The following is a 22,133-nucleotide window of genomic DNA, read 5'->3' on the forward strand; positions in this document are numbered from 1 at the left end:
TGTTAATGAGATTTGACTGCATGTCATCTATGTAGGTTGTCAATGGGCTACGTAGGCAGAATTTGAGAAATATTCAGTTAATTAATTGTAGGTAATCGTAATTGATACATATTCATGGTTCAACAACTGGTGAATTCACTGACGACAATCGAACTAATAGAATAACACCTTAATGCGACTGAGACTACCATCTTCCTTTTAGCATGTTGTTGATATAACTAAAGAACATATATAACCAATTAGAATTTAGATGTACATATAGGCTTTTTTTTTTTTTTTATCAATGGAGTATATCATATTTTCAATAATAGCCCACCTTGTAATTGTGTTTTATACAGGATGTGACATAAGGACATTATAGCCTATATAATGTGTGCGCGATATTTCTGGTGTGAGTTGCAAAGCTCTCATGCGTGTGAACATGACAGGCGTGAAGTGAACAGCTGCCTAGAAACAAGAGATGTATCACCATACTCCTTTCCCCGGTGAAGTTTCTGAGATGGTGGCGGAGGAGAATGGAACGCCATGAGAGAACGATGTTATTCTGACTGGCAGACACGCTTTTCTTAGGCTACTTTAAAGCTGTGTTTTTACGATGTATTGCAGTTTTCATAGATTTTTTTAGACGTCTATAATGTAAGCATTAAATATAAACAGTGCCATAGAACACAGTGAAAAAAACAAACAGATGTGACACTTTTGTCTATAAGGTAGCTTACAACCTGAACACCAACTTATGATAAGTTTATATATATAAAAAAAACATGTATAAGAATTATATTTATAACATTGTACATGGTAACAACATCACTGCACGTGCCCTACAGCCGCAACCAAACTTCCGCCTCCGGAGGCAGGATTTGGATTTCGATTGGAGTCCCCCCGTTATGGGCGTGGAAGGGGATCCGATCTCTCCCATACTACTGGGCTACAGGGACGTCAGCTAGGGGCTGCAGGGATTGTAGTCCGTAACTAGAGGTAGTAACATCGTAGCCAAACCTTGTAGTGGAAGAAACCCGTTCAGATTGCTCTGGATGACAACATATTTTTTATCTGGATTTCTGCAGTGTTTTAACGTTTACTTCAAAGCGATCCATCGCCTTTTCCCAAGATGCTTTCAATTAATTTTTTATTCTATAGAGAGACAAAGCCTGCGTGAGTGGTAGGCTACGCGGCTTTCTCTACACGGTAAAATTGTGTGGGTGTCTTCGCCGATTGTCGCCCTAAAAATGTTTTTTTTTCCCTTCTATGTAATGATTAGTCCTAAATAATATGCGTGTAAAAACGAAAATCTCCACCAGACTCGAACATAGTCTTTGACAACTTGGTGGCAAGATATTAGGATCCTAAGGGGGGCTTTTGAATGACTGAAAAAAACAGCACCATTTTTACCACAGCCGCGGTTAATTTTGGACACCGTTTGAGGTAAATATCTTTCTAGTGGTGCTTAAGAAGTTAGACTTCAATCTGTTTTTAGTAAATCTATGCCCACACTTCATTTCCCTTATTTGTAGCTAACCCAATGGAAAGTAGCAAAAGGTTAGGCTACTACGTGATCATTTATCAGTAGGGACCAAAAAAACTGGTATTCCATCTTGTTGACCCATAGCCGAATTGCAAATAGGATAGCCAAAATGTAGAGCTAAAGTTTTTAAGACACGTTTTCTTTACTGTAAGCTATTGTGTGTAGTATCGCAATGTAAATGGAGACTTAATGTGATCAATAACAATTAGCAGGAAGACTATGCTTCATTGATCATAAAATATCTTGATGTCGGTATTCACTAAATCCCACATCCCCTTTCATAGACGACTGTTGATTGGACTTGCATTGCATTATCAGTGTTGATTTATTATTAACAATGCTCTTCTTCAACATTATTCCACATTTTCAATCAGCATCCTTAGGCAAACAGTGTATCTGAGGGAAGCCATATTATTCTGTTTAAACTCAGACTCTTGCTTTACGGGGTGAAACATGTAGTCATTTAGCAGACGCTCTTATCCACTGGGTTCTGTTATTCAAAAGGTGTTTGATGAAAGGTGTTTTGAAAGACAACGCAGAACATATATCGGGTGCCAGTTGCTAGATTATGTGCCCGCTTGGCTACTTAGTGTTATCATTGACTTACAAGGTACAGGGCTTTTGCCAGTTACTATGGTTTCTGTGGATACAGGTAGAGCGACTAGATATGAAAGGTTTTCAACTCAGTTTACTGTACTGCATTTGTTTTACCCTGTGTGATTCATCTAAAGCTTTGAAAAGTAACCCTAACGTGGACACAAATAGCCGCAGGAAGACCAAATATGTTTCCAATGCAGCCTAAAAAAAGGTTGACCCAATTGTTCAGCTTCATAAAGCTGCCAGACATATTGGGTTAATCGCGTCTTGAAAGGGAAGCACACATTTCTATTAATCTGGAAAAAGGGGTTTATTTACCTTTGCAAGTGTGTCAACAGACAAGCCAACTCACCACTTACATCACAATCTGGGATTGATTCAGGTTCGAAGTCACACACATGAAGTAGCTATCAACCATCTCTATATCCTGGGTCTGCCTTCGCAACCTCTTGAGAGTTAAAATGGAATACACAGGGCTGTGAAGGATGAGAGACTCGTGATTAAACTGCTTTGAGGAAGCAGACATCCATGTTTCCATCTTCACTTTTGGCTTAATTAGTCACCACTCGTGTGTCTGTTGTTGTCAGGGTAGAGTCTATTCAGCAAAACAAACTGGCATGTTTACTTAAGATGTATTGGCAGATACAAATCTGGTGTATCTTATTCTATTATTCTTTCATGTTGATCTTAATAAAAACAGGGTATTTGCATCCTTTAATTGGTTGGGAGATTTTTGGCTGTTTTGAAATTTTGAAATGGATAGATATACACCCAGCCATGTTTCAGACAGACTGTCAATACATTTTTATCCCTACAGTGGGAAAATTAAAGACATTGAAATACATCCAATTGAATATTTTGTGTACCAGTGTAATAATAATCCCTTCATCACTATCTTTTCAACCCACGTCCACGGACTAAAAATAGGAGAGAGAGTGAACAAATTAGAAAATAAAATGAACAATTTAAATGTTGTCGTCAAAGAGTGAACTCCATACAATGTAGAAGCACATCCTCTAAAGCCAATTCACTTCACGAGAGGGCAAATGGTTAAAACATTTACTGTGTGACATTTGCTGTGTTGCCATTGTAAATGATACCAGCAGGTCTGAAACAACAGTGTTAGTGTTTATACAAGTGATAAGCTTTTTACTGCAGTCTTCACCTGTCCCCAGATGAACATGGCTTCTGATCCATGACAGCGTAAAATATCTCTCAATTCGCTGTTTCAATATTGAATAACTCAGATTTACAGGGATCTTTGTGAATTTAAACCAACTTCAGTCTTTCTTTTCTCTGTTGAAAGATATGCACCACAGAATGTGCCTGGATGAAGTTCTTGTTTGAAGTACTTAATTAATGACTTATCTAGGTAGTTTTTATGTGTTTGTGTTGTGTGTGCGTGTGTGGTAGTGTGTGTGGTAGTGTGTGTGTTGTGTGGTAGTGTGTGTGTGGTAGTGTGTGTGCTGAAGTTGCAATGGAACCGGAACATTCCTCATCCTGAAGCGACTGATTTACTACAAATCTGATGATAATTATATTAATTATATAATGGAATTTTAAGACTGCAGACATGTTTTTATATTTTGACAAATTGTATTGCATATATTATTAACAAAAATACATTTTAAAACACTTTAGAGTGGTGCGAAGGAAAAAAGACGCGTGCTTCTTTGAGATATCTTGGTGATTTCGTAATTTCTTTTTCCTCAGGATCATTCGTTCCTAGTAAGATGCTGGCTTCCTTGGTCCAGCTTGGAGAACCTGCACTTGAGGCATGTTTGGCGAGAAAGCTCTTGTGACAATGCCTGCTCACCCGGGGGAAGAATGGTCTACTCCACTATCATTTACTCTCTGGAGGCCAGGGAGACCAATGCTAGCCTCTGCTGCTGGGTCTCAGTGGGGCTGCTGAACCTCTCAGAGAAGCTGCTCCAGGACCAGCAGCAGGACATGGAGAATGTCTCTGTGGGCTCTGGAGCCCCTCTGCAGCCGGTCACACCCACCACCGAGGCCCCGGAGAGAGTGCAGGGTGTGAGCCTGCCTCTCCAGGTCTTCTTCTGCACCGTCATCGTCTCCATCCTGCTGGTGGCCCTGCTGGGAAATGTGGTGGTCTGCCTGATGGTCTACCAGCGCTCCGCCATGCGCTCCGCCATCAACATCCTATTGGCTAGTCTGGCCTTCGCTGACATGATGCTGGCCATCCTCAACATGCCCTTTGCTCTGGTCACAGTGATTACCACACGCTGGATCTTCGGGGATGTCTTCTGCAGGGTGTCGGCCATGTTCTTCTGGCTCTTCGTCATGGAGGGTGTGGCTATACTGCTCATAATAAGTATAGACCGGTTCCTTATAATAGTCCAGAAACAAGACAAGCTGAGCCCTCACAGGGCCAAGGTGCTCATCGTGATTACCTGGGCCCTCTCTCTCTGTTTCTCCTTCCCCCTGGCTATAGGCCATCCGTCGCTTCAGATTCCGTCCAGAGCCCCTCAGTGCGTGTTTGGCTACACAAGTCATCCAGGGTATCACGCCTATGTGCTGGTCCTGATGTTGGTCTTCTTTTTTATCCCCTTCATGGTCATGTTGTACACCTTCATGGGGATCCTGAACACTATCCGCCACAATGCGATCCGCATCCACAGCCACCCGGACAGCATCTGCCTTAGCCAGGCCAGCAAGTTGGGCCTGATGAGCCTGCAGAGGCCCTTCCAGATGAAAATAGACATGAGCTTTAAGACGCGTGCCTTCACCACCATCCTCATCCTGTTCTCTGTGTTTACGGCGTGCTGGGCTCCGTTTGCAGCGTACAGTCTGGTGTCGACCTTCAGCAGCGGCTTCTACCTGAAGGACAGCTTCTTTGAAATTAGCACGTGGCTCCTTTGGTTGTGCTACCTCAAGTCGGCCCTCAACCCTCTTATATACTACTGGCGGATTAAGAAGTTCCGCGACGCCTGCCTTGATCTGATGCCCAAGTACTTTAAGTTTCTTCCTCAGCTACCAGGGCACACGAAGCGAAGGATCCGGCCCAGCGCTGTGTACGTGTGTGGGGAGCACCGCTCCGTGGTTTAACACTGGACTAGGAAGACATACATTTCACTGCCAAAAAAAGTAATAATTTTACCTTTTTCTTTTCTTCTTTTTTTTAAATTTTTTTTTTCATCTGCTGTCGCTCGCCTTTCAAATCAAGATGAGTTGTGATATTTGCTGTTTGACTACAACAGTACAGTCTTGCTGTGTAGAATGTGTTTACAAAACATGTAAATTAACTGCTTAAGTGGTTTTAAATATTGTCACATTCAGACAGCCAGTGTACATTTTGTCATTGGTATTTCTATTTAAGTGTTTTGTATGTGCCTATTAATTAGTCTATGCCAGTCAGAATGCTGCTATATCTGGTGAAAACGTGCAATTTCAGTGTACTGTACTTGAATTGAATGTAATAAAAAGTAGACATTTCTTACCTTAACAGTCTTGTGTGTTTACTTCTGGTTATGTTAACTACTGTTTGGTTTACTTCTGGTTTCCCGTGGACGTTCTGACTCCATTATAATGAATGTGAGCATTAATGAAATATCTGTCCTTGAAAAATGATCTCTCCTTGAAAAACTATTATTTTCATGTCAGATTGATATGCATAACTTGAATGGTGAAAATTCTCTGGATTTGTATTTTAAAAAACTTTTGAAATGATGTCCTTGAATCCTAATTGCCTAACTGTTTTGACGTTGTCAAAGTTTTCAGATTTTAAGGCAGTACGAGTTTTACATACAACAAGGCTGTTTTGTTTAAGCCAATTGTTTGTTTTTTTTCCATACAGGCTTAGCATTAATGAGTATTTGGATCACAAATGGCTTGTCTTCACTCAGAGGTACAAAACATCCTGTGTTTTTGTCCCCCTAGGGACTGTGCATGGAAGACATCTCCAGTGTGCATTAATGCATGATGTCCCTGGGAGCTGATTTCCATAAGTCTGCCTTTAAAAATCCCATACTTTAATATTGCATTGATCACACCTGTTACAAAATACCATGTTGAATATGGAAAAGGTGGAGGAAGACTATTAATAGTCATATCTGTTGGTGATGCACTATTTGGGTAGGTTTATTCTGTTTGATGTGCAAACAGGTTTTGGATATTGGATTGGAATTCTGGTTTGCATTTTGCATTTGACTGGGATGGATAGTAAACAGGTCATTTGATAGACTCTGAATTTCAAAGCTTTGTATTTTAATGTCATGTTAATAGACACATGAAAGCTTAGGTAATCTCTGTTGATACATGGGGGGACATCAAGAGCAAGTGAGGTTGCAGACTGGCTTCAACATCACCCTAAACTGATGACCGGGAAAGGTCAGGGGCAGGCTTATTAGATGGTCGTCATTTAACCTCAAAGAGACGGTGGCTTTGCTGGAGTTTTGCAACCTGGCCAGGTTCACTTAGATAAAGATAACTCAAATGAACTCACTGTTGGGCCACGGTGATTCTTTTCAGCTTCGCGCATATAAAAGATGGTGCTCTTAATCAGCTTCCTCTATGGAATTCATTACTCTGCCCGCGGTGACTAATGAGCGTGCCTGGGGCTTTGAAGATCACTTTAATCATAGCTTAGAACATTATTACTAAGCAACAGCAACTTGGGGGTGTCTCAAGTGATGCGCGTGAAGACGGTATATGTGCCATTATCGAGTTTGGAGGGTTTTTCTTCTTAAAGACAAACGTGCATTTAATACAGTAACAGTTCCTCAGTCAAAACAGACAACATAAGTTATTGTAATCGTGCTGCAGCCCTGGTAAACAGTAGCCTAGACCTACATACATGCCAGAGATGGCAAACGTACACACACTGAAATATGTAAATTTCACTGAAGTGGAAGTACAGATACTCGTGTTTAAAAAGAAGTTGAAGTAGCCAACTCAAGTTAAAGAAGTAGGCCATGGGCTGTGCCTCTGACATATGGCACTTGTGCCACCCCCTGTTTCTAGGGAACCACAGAAGAAATTGGTCATGTGACCTTACAATTTTGAAGTCAGTCAGTTTACTCATCCTGCAAAGAAGAGAGTCTCATTGCATGAGAGGTAAACACATTTAAGTAAAAAAAAAAAAAAAAAACGTTGCCTTCCAAAGTAAAATTTCTATGATCAAGGTTTTTTGATTGTTCTGTCTGAAGAGTTATAGACAAGTTTGAAAACATTTCACACATGTTTTACTGCTTTGGTAACCTACACAAAGGGTTGCCAACCGTCCCAAATTGTCCTGGACATACCGAATGATGGGTGATTTTGATTTGTGTCGTCAGGGTCAGCTCCAGTCCCGTATTCCAATCACAGCATCGCTGGACAATAATAGGCTACTTTTAAACGCGCCAAAACTCACGCAAACGTTGCTATGGGACACGTTTGTTGGTGACAGTCTTAGTGAACTGGCCACTGGTGAGGTAAGCGTTATCGTGTGTCAAAATGAGAAACTTGTAATAATTGTCTCGACTATTACTATGAACAATACATCCAAGCAAGTACAGTAGTGGTTTGCCAAAATGACACTGAAATGAGTAGGTTTATATGAGGGGCCGTCTAGGACATAACTACTGAAACACTATCACACTCACTACTGAGACACTCTCACACTCACCACTGAAACACTCTCACACTCACTACTGAAACACTCTCACACTCACTACTGAGACACTCTCACACTCACTACTGAAACACTCTCACACTCACTACTGAGACACTCTCACACTCACTACTGAGACACTCTCACACTCACTACTGAAACACTCTCACACTCACTACTGAAACACTCACACATACATACATACTCTGTAAACCTATACACACTCATATATAAAACACTATACATACTTGTCTGAAACACTTACACATACATATGAGTAAAAAAAAACGAGTAAATTCCTTGTTTGAGCAAACATTCATGGAGAATAAAATCCCTTCTGATTGATTCTGATTCTGATGTGTTTCAAGACCATCATGACATTTATCTTTCAACTAAAAAGCAGTTGATTGTTGCTTTTGTGCTTTTGTATAAAAAAAAAAAAGCAAGGTCAGACACGCAGTTCCAACGGAACCGTCTGCCATCTGCAGCGTTTAAAATGCGTTTGCGATTGCAATGTTGTGCCATTTGACGTTCCTCCGTTACTGTTTATAATTGTATGTGACGACTCCAGACAAAATGCCATGTGAAAACAAAAATGTCAATAAAAGGATAACTTTGGAAGTCAGATGATTTACATGAACTATGGGTTGCATTTTCTAAGCAGTTCTTTGAGATTCCAACCACATATATAGGCCAAGTGGTTCATAGTTTCAGTCTCCTACGTAGGCAGGTCCATTACAGACAACGACTATACGCCTACAGTAAATTGACCCCAATAACCAAACTCTGCTGTAGATGTAACAACGATATCCCATTACATGCTTGTCCAGGTATCAGACGTTGATTTTAAGGCCTAGTAATAGGCCATCTACTAGTAGAGTCTGGTTCTCACAAGACTGCTCCAGACAGTGCCATCTCACTGTTTCCATGGCAATGTGAGGCCCGTGCCTGTTTATCCCTCATTGTCCTCTGTTGATGCAGTGAGAGGCTGTATGAAATGTATACATTATAGGCCACCCACTCGTGTGGTTAATTATCTCCACAGAGAAACAGCTTTCAGGCTATTGTTCAGAAACTAGAGACCAACAATTTAATATCGTTCAAGTCTTTTGATGAAATGTCACTGTTGAGATGATTATGTAAAGAGGCAATGTAAATTGTTTTTGTTGTTTTTTTATTTTCTTAATGTTTTGTAACTTTTTATTTAGAGTTCACTATCATTGTTGGAGGATGAGGAAGTTACATACATACCTTTAACCATTCCCAGCCAGGTAGGCATCATCTTTTGTAATGAGAAGCCTACTTGTCTCCTGTCGAGGGCACTAGTGATATGTAAAGTATTGCTCAAAAACATAAAGATAATGATATAGTTGTCATCCAGTTGTTGTCAGTCAACATTCTTAGTACGATCCACAACAAACAGATGCATGGACACACTGATGGGGTCAAGTTGTTTTGACATTTGATTTAATCTTTAGTGACATTATTACCTCAATGAGGATTTTCATGTTAATTATGACAAGAAACATCCCACAAAGGAATTTAGAGGACATTTCAAATGACATTACCATTTCTCATGTACCATGTAATACTTTCATTTTTTTTCTTCTATAGAGAACAAATAAAACAGTTTACAATTTTTTTTTCTTTCTGTTAAGACAACCTTTGAATGATTCAAAGCAATCATTCATTTGCAACATTTCTGTCACGACACGGTATCAGTCACTCCTCTGTGGCGGCAGTCTTTTTCGGAGAGATGACCAGATCTTTCACTTCCGCCACAAGCCCCACCAGCTCATTCTGGATGGCCCGTGCCTCGTCCCCCTCCTCTGGGTGGTCCTCCTTGCTGCCTCCCTGGCCCTGGCCCTGATCCTGGCCCACCAGCTGCTTGACCACCAACATCTGACATCTGGACAGCAGCCTGTGCTGCTCCTGAAACACAACACCAGAGGAAACCCAAAACGTAAAAAACACCAAAAACCAGAAACACAATCCAAATGCTTGGGTGCTACGGAAGCTGAAGGTTTGCTACTTTCGACAGACGGGGGGTGGGGGGTCGTACGTCAGGAATGCGCCCGGTGAGGGTCCCTATGATCTGGGGTACACAGCGTCCGGGGGCGTGCAGCATGCAGCTGGTGCTGCCCTGGAACAGGAGCACGCAGGTCAGGTGCAGCACCAGGGCGGGGTCGTCAGAGTCCTTCAGCTGCTCCACCAGAGCCTGCCTGTGCATGAACAGGGCCTGTCTGAGGGGGGAGAGTGCTCACAGTCAACACACCGGAACGGCCGCCTGGCCCACGGAGGATAAGGTGGTTAACATCTGTTGAAGTATGGAATGCGTTTGATCTGAATAACATTTCTTCACAGCGTGCAGTTTTACCTCTCTTTTTTCTTGTCAATTTTCTTCAGCATGAATCCGCACACCTCTGCAGAAATTTCTAAATTGTTTAGAAAATCTTCGACTGACTAGAGAGAGGGGGGGGGGGGAAATACATTGATTAGAAGAAGGTGTAGATATGTCGAATACTGTTCATCAATACTTAAAAGATCCCTGGGCATTTTGCAACTTTTCACTGAACATTGAGCTTACTTTGCCATTCAAGCAGTTGTGCAGCTTCATCAAAGGTGCTCTGGTTTCCTCTTGCAGCTTTCCCAGGATCTTCGCTCTAACCTTCAGGGAAAAGACACATGGAATAGGAATGTGTCCACAGGCTTGCCAAGACTGCCACTAGCTCTGCTAGGGTGGCGAGGGTGAGGAGGGTGTCACGGTGAGAGCTGACCTCGTTGGTGAGGGAACTTGGGCTTTCTACAGACATCATGAGTTCGGCTGCCAAGAAGTTCACCAGGATGTTGGTGACATCTGTACACACGCTCTTCAGGATGTGCTTCACTATAGTCACCTGGGTCTCGTCTGTGCAGTCAAAGCATTTCAGGTGACGTTTACGATTGGGAATATTTCGGTTTCACGTTTGGAATGCTTTCGAAAATGAGTACGGTCGATTTATCGTACCCTGCCTCCCTAAAAATTCTACTAACCTGAGAAGAACTTGGTCCCTTTTTCAAAGAGTCGGATGTTGTTGTACAGGTTGGCCAGCTCCTCCTGCAGCTCCTTCACGCTCCTCTTCTTGGTGGGTCCAGACGGGGAGCAGGTGGAGGACAGGAACACCGCCCGCATCACTTCCTGATACGTCTTCTTCAAAGGCCTGAAACAGAAGCACTCACAGCTCATGCACACGCTGATGCTGAACGGTAGGCACACTGACTTTTAGGAGAAGGGCATTGATGAAGATCAACAGTGTATCATTAACAACCTGTTTCTCACAAGGGGAGGCAGACAACAGTAGGAGTGGTCGACATTAAGGCTTGTCCAATTTTCCGGGACAAGTACAAATTATTGTAGGACAAGTATAATGAAGACTGAACTTGCCCGAACGGACAAGTAAAAATGAATTAAAAATACCTTCAAGTAGTTTGTATGAAACAAGCCCAATCAGTTATAAAATGACATTTATCAATTTGCTATCTGTCTATAGTTGTATTTTTTATACATTAGCAAATGTTTTTGTTTTGGTCAAGTACATTCAGGTGTTGGACAAGTAAAAAATATGTCCAACTTGCCCGAAGGACAAGTGGTCCAAAAGATGTATGTCAACCCCTGAATAACCACTCCTAGTCAGCTAAAATAGGGACTTGTACCTTGTTAACTGTTCTGCCAGTTCAGACAAGATGTCTTCAGGGCAGTCACAAACCCGCTCTTCTAAGACAGCAGCAATCTCCTCCGCCGTCATAAAGTCTACCTCTGTCTGTCTGTTACGATCTGCAAAAGAGTTACACAAAAAGTAATTAGACTCCGGGGGAACTAAACCTCCCTTTGTCTTCTGATGACAGGATTAATAACCTAAGGGAGTAACATTTGCCAAAGCAGCCATTAAGAACTTGTTACAGTGTTCTGGCTTAACGAGCTCACATTCTCTGTCATTAGGTCAGTGATAACACGCAGCAGCAGCAATGTCAAAGAGCTTCTGTCGTACTCTGCTGGGTGGCGGTTGTTTCTTCGTCGCTGTCATCGTCCCTCTTGCCCTTTTTCTTGGTCTTGCGTATCCGGATCTCTCTGGCATTGCCGCCTCCACCACTTTTTACACTGCCGCTGCCCTCTGAAACACCAACAAATGTGACATGTGCTAGGAAAAAGGTCCGCTTTTCGTCTATTTTCAAATCACGCCAGGATGCAAACTTTTTATTTATTTTGTATAACTTAATAATCATCATTTGTCAGCAAAGTATACGTCAGGAGTATGTCAAAGAGTTCAACCAAAATAGCCCAGAATGCCAATGGCGCAGAAAGATAAAGGATGAGGGGAATCTAGAAATAGGTCATCGCTACCTGTGGCCTTTTTCCGTCGCTCGGCCTCCCTCTTCTCTTTTTTGGACGTGGTTGGGCCCTCGCTCACTACAGACGACTGCTTGAGATCCTCTTCGGTTATCAGGAACACAGGGTTGTTCTTCACCTCCTGAAAGACCGGCGGGGGTGCTTTTACATTACATTTACTTTTAGTCATTTAGCAGACGCTCTCATCCAGAGCGACTTACAGTAAGTACAGGGACATTCCCCCTGAGGCAAGTAGGGTAAAGTGCCTTGCCCAAGGACACAACGTCATTATGCATGGTCGGGAATCGAACTGGCAACCTTCTGATTAATAGCCCGACTCCCTAACCGCTCAGCCATCTGACCCCCCTATAATTCGGTGAACTTTATCACGTCGGACTATTACGTCAATGATACAACAATATAGGGATGCTCATTTTGAAAATAGATGCTCGTTAACTACCATTAACCAACAATATTTAACCGATTAAAAAAACAAAACACAAATTGTTTTCTTCATAAGAGCTAGATTTTTGCAGCTTGGCTGCACAACACGGAAGTAGCCTACAATTACTTTGCTGCCACTCAATGAAAACAGAGATTGCCGAAGTAGCAAAAAGTCACTAGATTTGTTGCTAGTCACAACTTTGTTATTATTATCATCACTGGGAGAGGTGAACAGTTGCTAAATCTTGAAACACTGTCACTAAATTGGCAACACTGTTTAACCGATAAAACCGCTAGTATTAACATGTCAACATTACGATGTCAACGGTTAATTACGAGCATCCCTACAATACCATAATATAACCAGGCCTACCTTCTGGGCTTTATGCTGCATGGCCTCTTCAAAGAGGGAGAGACAGTTGCTAATGAATTTCTCGCTGACGACCACAGTGCCTCCCAGCACTCGGGCAGAGGACTGAACGTTGGTGTTTCTCATGGCCTGGTTGATCAGAATGCCTATGTCCTCGTCAGACAGACAGCTGGGCAACATGGACTACATCAAAAGAGAAAAAGATGGCGAGCTGGTCAGTGGACAATCCGATTGGTCAGCCTAATGTGACTCCTTAAAGAAACGTCAAATGAAGTTGGGCAGCGGACCTGCAGGTCAGTCCAGGTGGCTGAGTTGACCGCCTCCTCCACAGAGGCTTCCACCTGGTCCACGATGACCTGGCCCACGCAGACGGCTCTCAGGAACAGCAGCTTGCTCGACTTGAAACGCTTCCTGATGTAGGTCGCTGGCTCGGGGATCCCAAGCCTAATCAGGGCATCGAACTCTGAGCGGATTAAAATAAAGAGAAAGAAAAGATGACGAATATAGAATGATCGTCGATGTGACTTACCTAATTGACACATTATGACAGTCAGGAAGACGTGACTGTAATGAGTATTTAAAGCAGGGGTTTTCAACTGGTTTTGTCCCAGGGACCACCATTCTTACTAGAAAGTAATCCGCGGCCCACTGATGTGCCTGTGCGCGCCTACGTGTGTGCATGCGTGCATGTGGATAAAAGGAAGTTTTAACATTTGGTTTTCCATGTTGCTTTCATTTAAAAACCTCAAACAAATCTAGATATATCTACTTAAAAACCTCAAACAATATACATAGAATCTGAAAAATTTAAATATGTGTATGTGAGATTCTGAACACAAATACAATATAAATTAAAAGAAAAAAACTCAAACTAATCTAGAAAAATCTGTGTAGCAAATTTATATTTAAAAAAATGGATGGTGGACTGATCAACATAGGCTTGTGTCACAGACCCCCTGCAATGCCACTCCAGACCACCAGCGGGCCGCAGACCCCCAGTTGAAAACCCCTGATTTAAACCATTTGGACAAATTCATTTATGCAATCCTGGTAGATGCGAGTACCTAAATAACCGTTCTGCCTGAGGAAGGAGTCCACCCATGAGTTCTGGGTTTTAGAGTAGATGTCGGGAATATAGACGGCTTTGTCCTGCCTGCCTCCCACTACTGTGCCTTTCAGTCTGCCCGTGTTCACAAGCTCCTCCAACACAGCTGGGAAACCACCAACAAAACATGTTAAAACAAGGTTTTCTGGCATGTACAAATAGTTCATGAAATATAATTTCCAAAACATATATACCCCACAAGACAACTAGACCAGCTTACAATATAAGAGATGTTCCTGGAAACCGAATGTTCCAATCATGCTACTGACTGGTGTGGGCCTGCAGTCAAAGACATTACACATAAGGTTATGTTACAAACTTAAAAGCGTAGGTTAAGATAATACAACAGCAGATACAAGCCAAGACGTATAATCTACCTTGTAACTGCACTGAACAGCCCACGAATGCGAGCTTTGTGGCGTGACACAAAAGCTGGGGTGAATATCACACCCCTATTATACTGATCCATCTCGCCATCTATTATCTTCCCAAGACGTTTGGACAATTCCTAGGAGACAGAGAGATAAAACAAAGTTATAATTATAAAACGTTGATGAATGAGCTGGAGAAGCAAGAACAGACCAGGGACATCAAACAGAATATGAAAGGAAACGTATGACTTCAGGGTATGCATCTGTGCATTGTAGTTCAAGTACTTGCAAACAGGCTTGTTTTCTTGAAAGAAAATTCAGTGGCACAAGACACAATAGTTATTTGACTCACCTCGGTCAGAAAATCCCCTGGTAGGTCATAGGCCTTACATAGTTCAGCAATACTCATCATTCCAGCCTCCTGCAGTTTATCGTTCAATTCCTCAGCCAGACGATCCAGGTATGTCCTGGAAGGAAGTGAAGACATAACCATCTTGGGCAGACAATCATTCACAATCAATCATAGAGAGGAAAATGTTTCCGACACTTTTCATATCCGGAAATACTTACGCATCTATGAGCTGTCCCAACACAAGTTGAACACCTCTATCCGATCTTGCTATGTCACTGGCTCTGCTCTCAATATGGACCCAGTCAACATTAATGATCTGCAAACAATCACAAATAAAAGGTACTTATTTTACTGCAATGACACACAATGTAAAACATCAAACGTAAGAATCTTTTAAAAGTTGTACATAGATAAACGAATGATATATACATATACAACTGCTGACATACCTTCTGCAGGTCGACAATGTTGATGCGGCCTAAAATAAGAGGAAGATCAAATAAACTCAAGATAACAATTGTGGCAATACGTGCGACATATTATCGTAAAGAGTTGGTAACGACTGAGTACAGACCTCCATGAACATACAGCTCATCGCGAATTTCCCTGCTGATCTGAGTCGGGGTGATATATTCTTTTCCATCAAGTGTGTGCACCACATCCAACTTTTTCTCTTCCACAAGTTTGGCAATAATTTCAATGCAATTCCTCTCTGACAGCCTGTGGACATCGATAACAGTTCATTTGACACTAGGTTGCAGCTGACTGGTTAACTGGACTGGGGACTTCGTTAACCTAACTAGCAGCTGTTATGGTTGATATGCTTGAGCAAAATATAAATTTGCTCTACATTATGGGGAGTTAGGTTAACCAGGTAGCAAGCTACCACATACAGTCGGATTACAGATTAGCAACATGCCTTGCAACTCTTGGAATGACTCTATTGTTATTAGATGCTAACTAGCTAGATATAAACATGACTACTTAGCAAGCTAGCATTTAAGAGTACTTTGTAATACCAGTAGCTAGTTCGTTAGCGCTACCTACCTCTGTACAGTGTCTGCAAACTGTGCTCTCTGGAAATCGGCTGCAAGTCGTCGGATTTCTTCCCAGGCCTCTGCCATTGTTGATAATTGTCTATAAATTACAGTTTGCTCAAAATGGAGAAGCTAAGATAGAATGCTGATAAATTTAAAGTCAATTGAATAGTTGACAGCGACAACATCACACATTCGTCTACTTAGTTAGCTAGCTTGGCTACGTAAACCAACGCTAGTTTTCAACTAACCACACGTCAACATAACTGCAATGAAGTACGGAAAGCGACGATGTTCAAATAAGCTTCTAGTTTAAAGCTTGTAGTTAACATTAATGGACACAAGAGAGCGGCAAAGGACAGTCAAAAGAGGTAGGTCTTCACGGCAATGTCTGAAGATATAGTAAGTAATGAACTCGATGCACTTTCATGACGGCATCAGATTCTGAGCAGAATTTTATCAATCCCTGATCAATTGCTTTGTGTACAAGTATGCAACACAGATATTGCCAGTGCAACGATAATAAATGACTAAATAAATGTGTAAGACAAATATTATCAGAGAAGAACATTTTAAGAAAAATGTAGGCTTTTACATATTCAATTCATACAAATTCAAATGTATGTTCCTAGCCTATTCTCTCTATTTTCTTCTTTCGGCACATTAGCACTCCCTGGTGCCATTGCAAAAAATAATAATTTATAAATCATTTTGAGTTGTATTTTTATAACTTTCAAATGGTCAAAATATTCTGGCAAAATGTAGACCTACTGCAAACTGCTAACTACCGTGGTTAGATTTAAGCAAATTGTTTTAAACTAGATTAGTAAAACTAAAACAACCATCCTTTAATTCATATGCCTCTTGGAATGGATAGGGTGTGTTGCAGCTTTGCAAAATGGTTCATGAAGTGTTCCTATGGTGCAGACCAGAAACAACAACCAGATAATGTTACGCCATCGTAACAGAAACAGCAATTGTGTATAAGGCCTCGTTGCTATTTATAAACTTACAGCACGGTCTGCCTTTTTAGCAGTTAATGTCTGTGCATGTTTATGAGGTGATTGCTGAATAGCTCACACCCTCACTTGATTGAAAAAAGAAAGCATTTTCCTCAAGTATTGTTTTTTGTCAACCCTCTAAAAAGTATGTCAAGACCATAGATGTGGATTGTCAATGATCAAATACCTCAGAGCACCTTCAAGCTCTAAATCTGAACATTTAATAAACAAGACACATTGTTGATATGCTGCATTTCCCTCAGGGAGGCACAAGAGTTCAATCTCATTCTGAACATCAAAGCAATTCTCTCTTTTCTTTATGCATTGCTACTCTTTCAAAAGATTAGGCCAAGTTTCCTCAGCAATTTAGAAATTACGAGTGCCTCCTTGTAATGTAATCAAATTGAGGTGCATGAGTAAACACTTTCAACTTAGCACTGTAGCTGTGAATCGTCTGTTTCTACGAGTTCAAACAATTGTACTTCAGATACTGTCAGTAATAATAGCCCCAGATATCTCGCTTTGAGGTTTAAGTAGAACATGCAGCTTATGCTTGTTAAGATAAAGATGGTTTCTCATCTTTAAAGCTTTTATAACAGTTTCAGAAGCCATAGCTCATGTTTTAAGAATACGATCCTCGTCCAAGGAACTTTTTTAGAGGAGTACATCATGTAGGCCTAGTGTTCAACTCCAATGTGTAAAACTAGATCCACACCCAACATTCCTACTGATGCCACTTGTTGTGATTCCTCAGGGACACCAAGAGAGGATCACTGGGTCTTAAGAACAAGGTAGTTCTCTGTGCCAGAGCCCATAGGAGTATGTTTAGTCTGTTGTCTTCTTGAGGGAAAAAAGTAAGCAATGCAGATGTGCTCAAATGGCATTTGGCTTCTTCAAAGGCATACCACAAGAATGAAAAGCATTATATAGTGCAGTTCTTCTGCAAGTCTCCACACCATCATTTGTAACGAAAAAAATCATCCTAACCTGCTACAGCAGGTGTTTGGAAAGAATGGTACTTAGTAGTGAATGACTTTGGCAGAAGATAACATAGCAGAACCAGCATGAAAGTAGCCAGGACAAGTGGCACAGGATCTTCTCAGAGTTTTTGGTAATGGATGACTGCATAGTGTTTTTCACTGCCTCCCTGTCGCTAAACTTTGATTTGAATTCAAATTCTGTTCTAAATATAGCAATGTCACATATCTTGCCAGTGTAGAGGATATTAATATTTTGATTTTGGCGTTCATGAAGCAAATTTCCTTTGATCAGGACCCCATTTACTGATGTGCGTGCGTAAGGCAGCTGAACATTGTGCAATCATTTAGTTGGCAACACCAGAAATAGAGCTAAGTGAGCAACATTGAGTGGGGGAGATGAAGATAGAGACAACCAGAGAAAGAGACAGCCGTTCCTAAATGGGATTCCATCACTGCAGTGCTTTCCTATTGCAAACTCTGGCATCTTCTCTTTATCACCGCATATCTCAAGAAGGATTTTTTTTTCTCCAGATAGAAAATAAATCCATTAATTCACCCAAACAATTCTCTGCTCTAAAGGTAAAGCATTTAAACAAATCCATTTACGTAAACAAAGCCAATCCAGTTGGGTTGGATATACAGTATTTGAGTTATTTATGTGTCATTCTTGTCCTTGGGTGAAATGTCAATCTGCCACACATCTGAAGATTTGCTCGAATTCAGGCAGGCATTGCCCACAGCAGGGAGCCAGAGTTGCTGCTTAACTTTTCATTGGGTGACAGGAGGTTAATAAGGATGTGGTCCGAGGATAGGCTCCATGGTACCAGGTCCAGTATCACTCCTCACAAACTCCTTGAACCTCTGGAAGACAGCAGGTGGTCAGAGAGTTGGAGACCTCCGTCTGACAGGATGCGCCATGGATCTTGGCCTAAGACCCACACAGATCCAATCATGTCAGCAAATCATTTTGAGACAGCCTTACTTTACCTCACCTGTTTGACATGGTTCATTGTCATTCCTGTGGACAGCATGGGAGAGAGGATTTTGACTGGACATGTAGTACCTTGGATTTCTGCTCCGTCCAGTCCTACTAGTTTGACAGATTTCCTTATTTGGGCTCAGCAGAGGGTGTTGCATATGCCCACGGCTTCACACTGTTCAGATTTTGCTGTAACACAATTTTTTGGGGGGTGTTGAGAACGTCTAGTATAGATGGAGAGAGAGACACAGAGAGAGAGAGAGAGAGAGACATAGAGAGAGACATAGAGAGAGAGAGAGAGACACAGAGAGAGAGAGAGACACAGAGAGAGAGAGAGACATAGAGAGAGACAGAGAGAGATAGAGAGAGAGAGAGAGAGAGAGAGAGAGAGAGAGAGAGATAGGGACAGAGAGAGAGAGAGAGAGAGAGAGAGAGAGAGAGAGAAAGACAGGGAGAGAGACAGAGAGAGAGACAGACAGACAGAGAGGGGGAGGGAGAGAGAGACAGAGAGAGAGAGACAGAGAAAGATACAGACAGAAACTAAAACTGAGACTAAGAGATTGCTGGACATGGTACCATCACCAATCTTGAGTTTGATCTTGTCTTGATAAGCACCCAAGCAAAGTCTCAGTTTCAAGCTTTTCCAGATAATTATAAATTCATAAACAGTTTCTGATGAGCATGTAACTGGACTTTATTATTTATTATTTTATTGCATAAAGATTTCCCCAACTGATTATTCAGATGGTGTGACTCATGACCTTGCAGTTACATAAATACATACATAAGTAATAAAATTCAATAAGAGTAGGAAGTGGTTTATTCTTGGCGGACCTCAACTCCTTCAACCAATCATGAAAAGAGCACATTTACATCGGTGACTGTTGCGCACATTGACATTTGAGATGTTTGACATTTGAGATATACTGCATTAGACATAGCCTCTCAAAGATAGACTTTTTCATAAACAGAATAACAGTAGGTTAAAATGTGGCCTCTGCTAAGATACTATATTCTCACCGTGGGACAAGCTTGTGGTTCAAATGCCTATAAATAGATTTGAAAGCTGTCTTGCCAGGAAGGATTGAGAGGAGTCATTGAGGGAGAGGTTCTCTTACGGAGCCAAGTAAATGTCTTCAAGTACACCTGATTCACATGAACTCATCATCGATGGCTGTCCATCATTCTGTATCTTTAACAGCAGTTTTGTCACATCATAGACTGAGAACCCCCCCGCCCACACACACACACGCACACACACACACACACAATGTGGAGGCAGAGGGATTTAACTTCTCTTCTTTGTTGCTCACAGGGTTTCCCAGGGAGTGTGAAAAGTTCATTTAGATTTATCACCCAAAAAAAGCCGGAACAAAGAATAAAGCTACACCATCTCTACTGGGACTCGTATCTACTACTAAATTTGCATAAAGGTCTGCACATCAAAGTACCCAATGCCCTTTTTAAAATATTAATGTGTAGCTTGTTTCAAGCTCCCTCACTGCTTTGTAGCAGCTCCCTATCAAAGGCAGAGGAAAGCAGAGAGGAGAGAGTCTGGACGTGGGTCTCTATGAGCTCCTGGTCTACTTTCTCCCCCTTTCCCATTAGTTCCTTCCTCTGCCTTCAGGCTTGACGGACTGTCTTTGAAAGCTATTCAGTGGGCCACCCTGTGCCTTATCTCTCATGAGAAAATGAAGCTGACGAGCTGTGGCTGGAGAGAGGTGTGAGGGTAAATGTGTCGAGGGAGATGTTTTCCTGTGCTGTAGGCCCTGGATGGCCTTTTAACAAACACAGGTAAAGTGCTGCAGTTGCAGTTCTGCCGAGTCAGCTTGTCTTGGGGATACATTGCTTATGTTTCAAAGTTGTTTAAAAGTCTCTGATTTTTGGTAACATACAGTACTTGATGTTTGTTTTTTACATGAATGTGGATGTATTGTCTCTTAAGAGACAGATGATTGTTAATTGTTGTGCGTATGTGTGTGTGAGACTAATTTTGTCCTCACATATGTTCAGAGAAATGTGTAATAAATCAAATTAAAAAGTAATACCTCCATTGTGTTGCAACCCAAAACCAATTTGGACCATTTATCATTCAATAAAATTGGCCATTTATCAAGTCCTATTGTAAGTTGAACAATATTATCAAATGAACACAATTCAGGGATTGTGTAAAAGGAGGTGAACCTCATTTTAATGAATGTATATTTAGATTTTTGGGAAATTTCTCATGAATAATGTTGTAGTGAAAATGACAACATCTATCTAAATCGTATTGATTAATGTTGTTATTGGTGTAGTTCATGGTTTAGAAAGAAGGGGTTCTTAGGGGAATGTATACAGCATATATACATGTTCATATACACACAGTATAATGTAGCACTCATTTAGCACATGTTGTATGTGTACAGTAATGTAATGAAGACAACCTCAAATGGTTAAACTGACTGGTCGGCAGTGAAGTTTCCATATTTATAATGATTCAAGAGTCAGATAGCATGTGCATTGAGGATACCATTTAATTCAGTGCTTCGTTGAACAAGTCACATGTTGCATCAAACAACTGTAGCCCACGACAGAAGCTTTGCTGACTGCTGAGTAAATATATTAGGGGTTTACCCTCAAAGGTGTCTCCATCCTTATGAAGTATTCACCTGCTACCCTGCATGTTTCCAGCTTGCTGACTGCCAGTTCTCATACCTCAGGCTCCAGCACTACTGGTTATGCAAGTTTAATTGAGGTAATATCATATTGATTCCACTCTTTTTTTCCCCCCTGTGTTGTCATTGCGTGGCTTCGGGCGTGCAAGTGTCTCTACCATCAGTATCACAAACCTCGCATGTACCAAGAGCTGTGTCATGGGTAATGGCCTGCTTGATAAACAACAGCTTCTGGTCATTTGTCAATGGGTGGTGAAACCCAGCCAGTCACTGGTTGGAACTGACTGCATCACAATGGAGGGAGTGCTTGGAGATGCAACCCCTCTCCAGTATCAAAGATCCAGGTATTACACTGTTAGATCAACAACGTTGGGTGGATTGAGGATGAAACTGCGTTGTCTGCCCCGTACATATATCGATGGTGACTGTTTACGAGTATGTAAATCACAGCTCAATCACATATGAATGGTTTTTGAATGTGAGCCTGTGAAACAATGCTTTAATTTCTGTCTAAAATACATGTGCATTTCACATGAAATTATAATGAGGCCATTCATCACAGCCCTGAGAATCAAGTTTCCCTTTTCTGTTTTTAGTCTAGAGGTCTAATGGTTTCACTGACCTCCAATGCATTAAGCTTAGTATAGCACAAACCCTGTGTCCTTGTAAGTCTGTGAGTGAGATTGCGTACACTTTTAAAAAGAGACACATATTCAGAGGTTTTGGTATGATGCATTT

At 41.5% G+C, this 22,133-nt stretch overlaps 2 protein-coding genes across 5 annotated transcripts; one reads left to right on the forward strand and one right to left on the reverse strand.

The window, feature by feature from the left end:
* The first annotated feature begins 937 nt into the window (after positions 1-937).
* Positions 938-5,565, forward strand: gpr63 (G protein-coupled receptor 63). Its single transcript, XM_084700107.1, has 2 exons — positions 938-1,425; positions 3,836-5,565. Exon 2 carries the CDS (start codon positions 3,950-3,952, stop codon positions 5,186-5,188), a length of 1,239 nt encoding a protein of 412 aa, XP_084556233.1. The 5' UTR covers positions 938-1,425; positions 3,836-3,949; the 3' UTR covers positions 5,189-5,565.
* Positions 5,566-9,173: 3,608 nt separating this feature from the next.
* Positions 9,174-16,091, reverse strand: ufl1 (UFM1-specific ligase 1). Of its 4 annotated transcripts, XM_084700815.1 has the most exons (19): positions 15,789-16,071; positions 15,316-15,461; positions 15,191-15,219; positions 14,960-15,057; positions 14,742-14,856; positions 14,396-14,526; positions 14,239-14,297; positions 13,978-14,124; positions 13,201-13,376; positions 12,917-13,096; positions 12,115-12,241; positions 11,762-11,884; positions 11,427-11,547; positions 10,767-10,933; positions 10,511-10,641; positions 10,321-10,401; positions 10,111-10,196; positions 9,796-9,976; positions 9,174-9,665 (listed from the first exon to the last, which is right to left on the reverse strand). In XM_084700815.1, exons 1-19 carry the CDS (start codon positions 15,863-15,865, stop codon positions 9,456-9,458), a joined length of 2,385 nt encoding a protein of 794 aa, XP_084556941.1. In that variant the 5' UTR covers positions 15,866-16,071; the 3' UTR covers positions 9,174-9,455. The 4 variants fall into 4 exon arrangements, with proteins under 4 accessions (XP_084556941.1, XP_084556942.1, XP_084556943.1 ...); XM_084700816.1 differs by lacking the exon at positions 9,174-9,665 and having other exon boundaries at positions 9,797-10,020; positions 15,789-16,086; XM_084700817.1 differs by lacking the exon at positions 9,174-9,665 and having other exon boundaries at positions 9,839-9,976; positions 10,321-10,396; positions 15,789-16,088.
* Between the last annotated feature and the right edge of the window lie 6,042 nt (positions 16,092-22,133).

This window comes from Hypomesus nipponensis, chromosome 6 (assembly GCF_054491055.1).
Source record: "Hypomesus nipponensis isolate SF chromosome 6, ASM5449105v1, whole genome shotgun sequence".
NCBI classification, from domain to species: domain Eukaryota; kingdom Metazoa; phylum Chordata; class Actinopteri; order Osmeriformes; family Osmeridae; genus Hypomesus; species Hypomesus nipponensis.

Coding starts and splice junctions, on each gene's coding strand:
- gpr63 (XM_084700107.1), top strand. CDS start 3,950: ATGGTCTACTCCACTATCATTTACTCTCTGGAGGCCAGGGAGACCAAT.
- ufl1 (XM_084700815.1), bottom strand. CDS start 15,865: ATGGCAGAGGCCTGGGAAGAAATCCGACGACTTGCAGCCGATTTCCAG. Junction 15,058..15,190: donor ACATTGTCGACCTGCAGAAG/GTATGTCAGCAG, acceptor GATTGTTTGCAG/ATCATTAATGTTGACTGGGT. Junction 12,242..12,916: donor TGCAGCATAAAGCCCAGAAG/GTAGGCCTGGTT, acceptor CCGGTCTTTCAG/GAGGTGAAGAACAACCCTGT.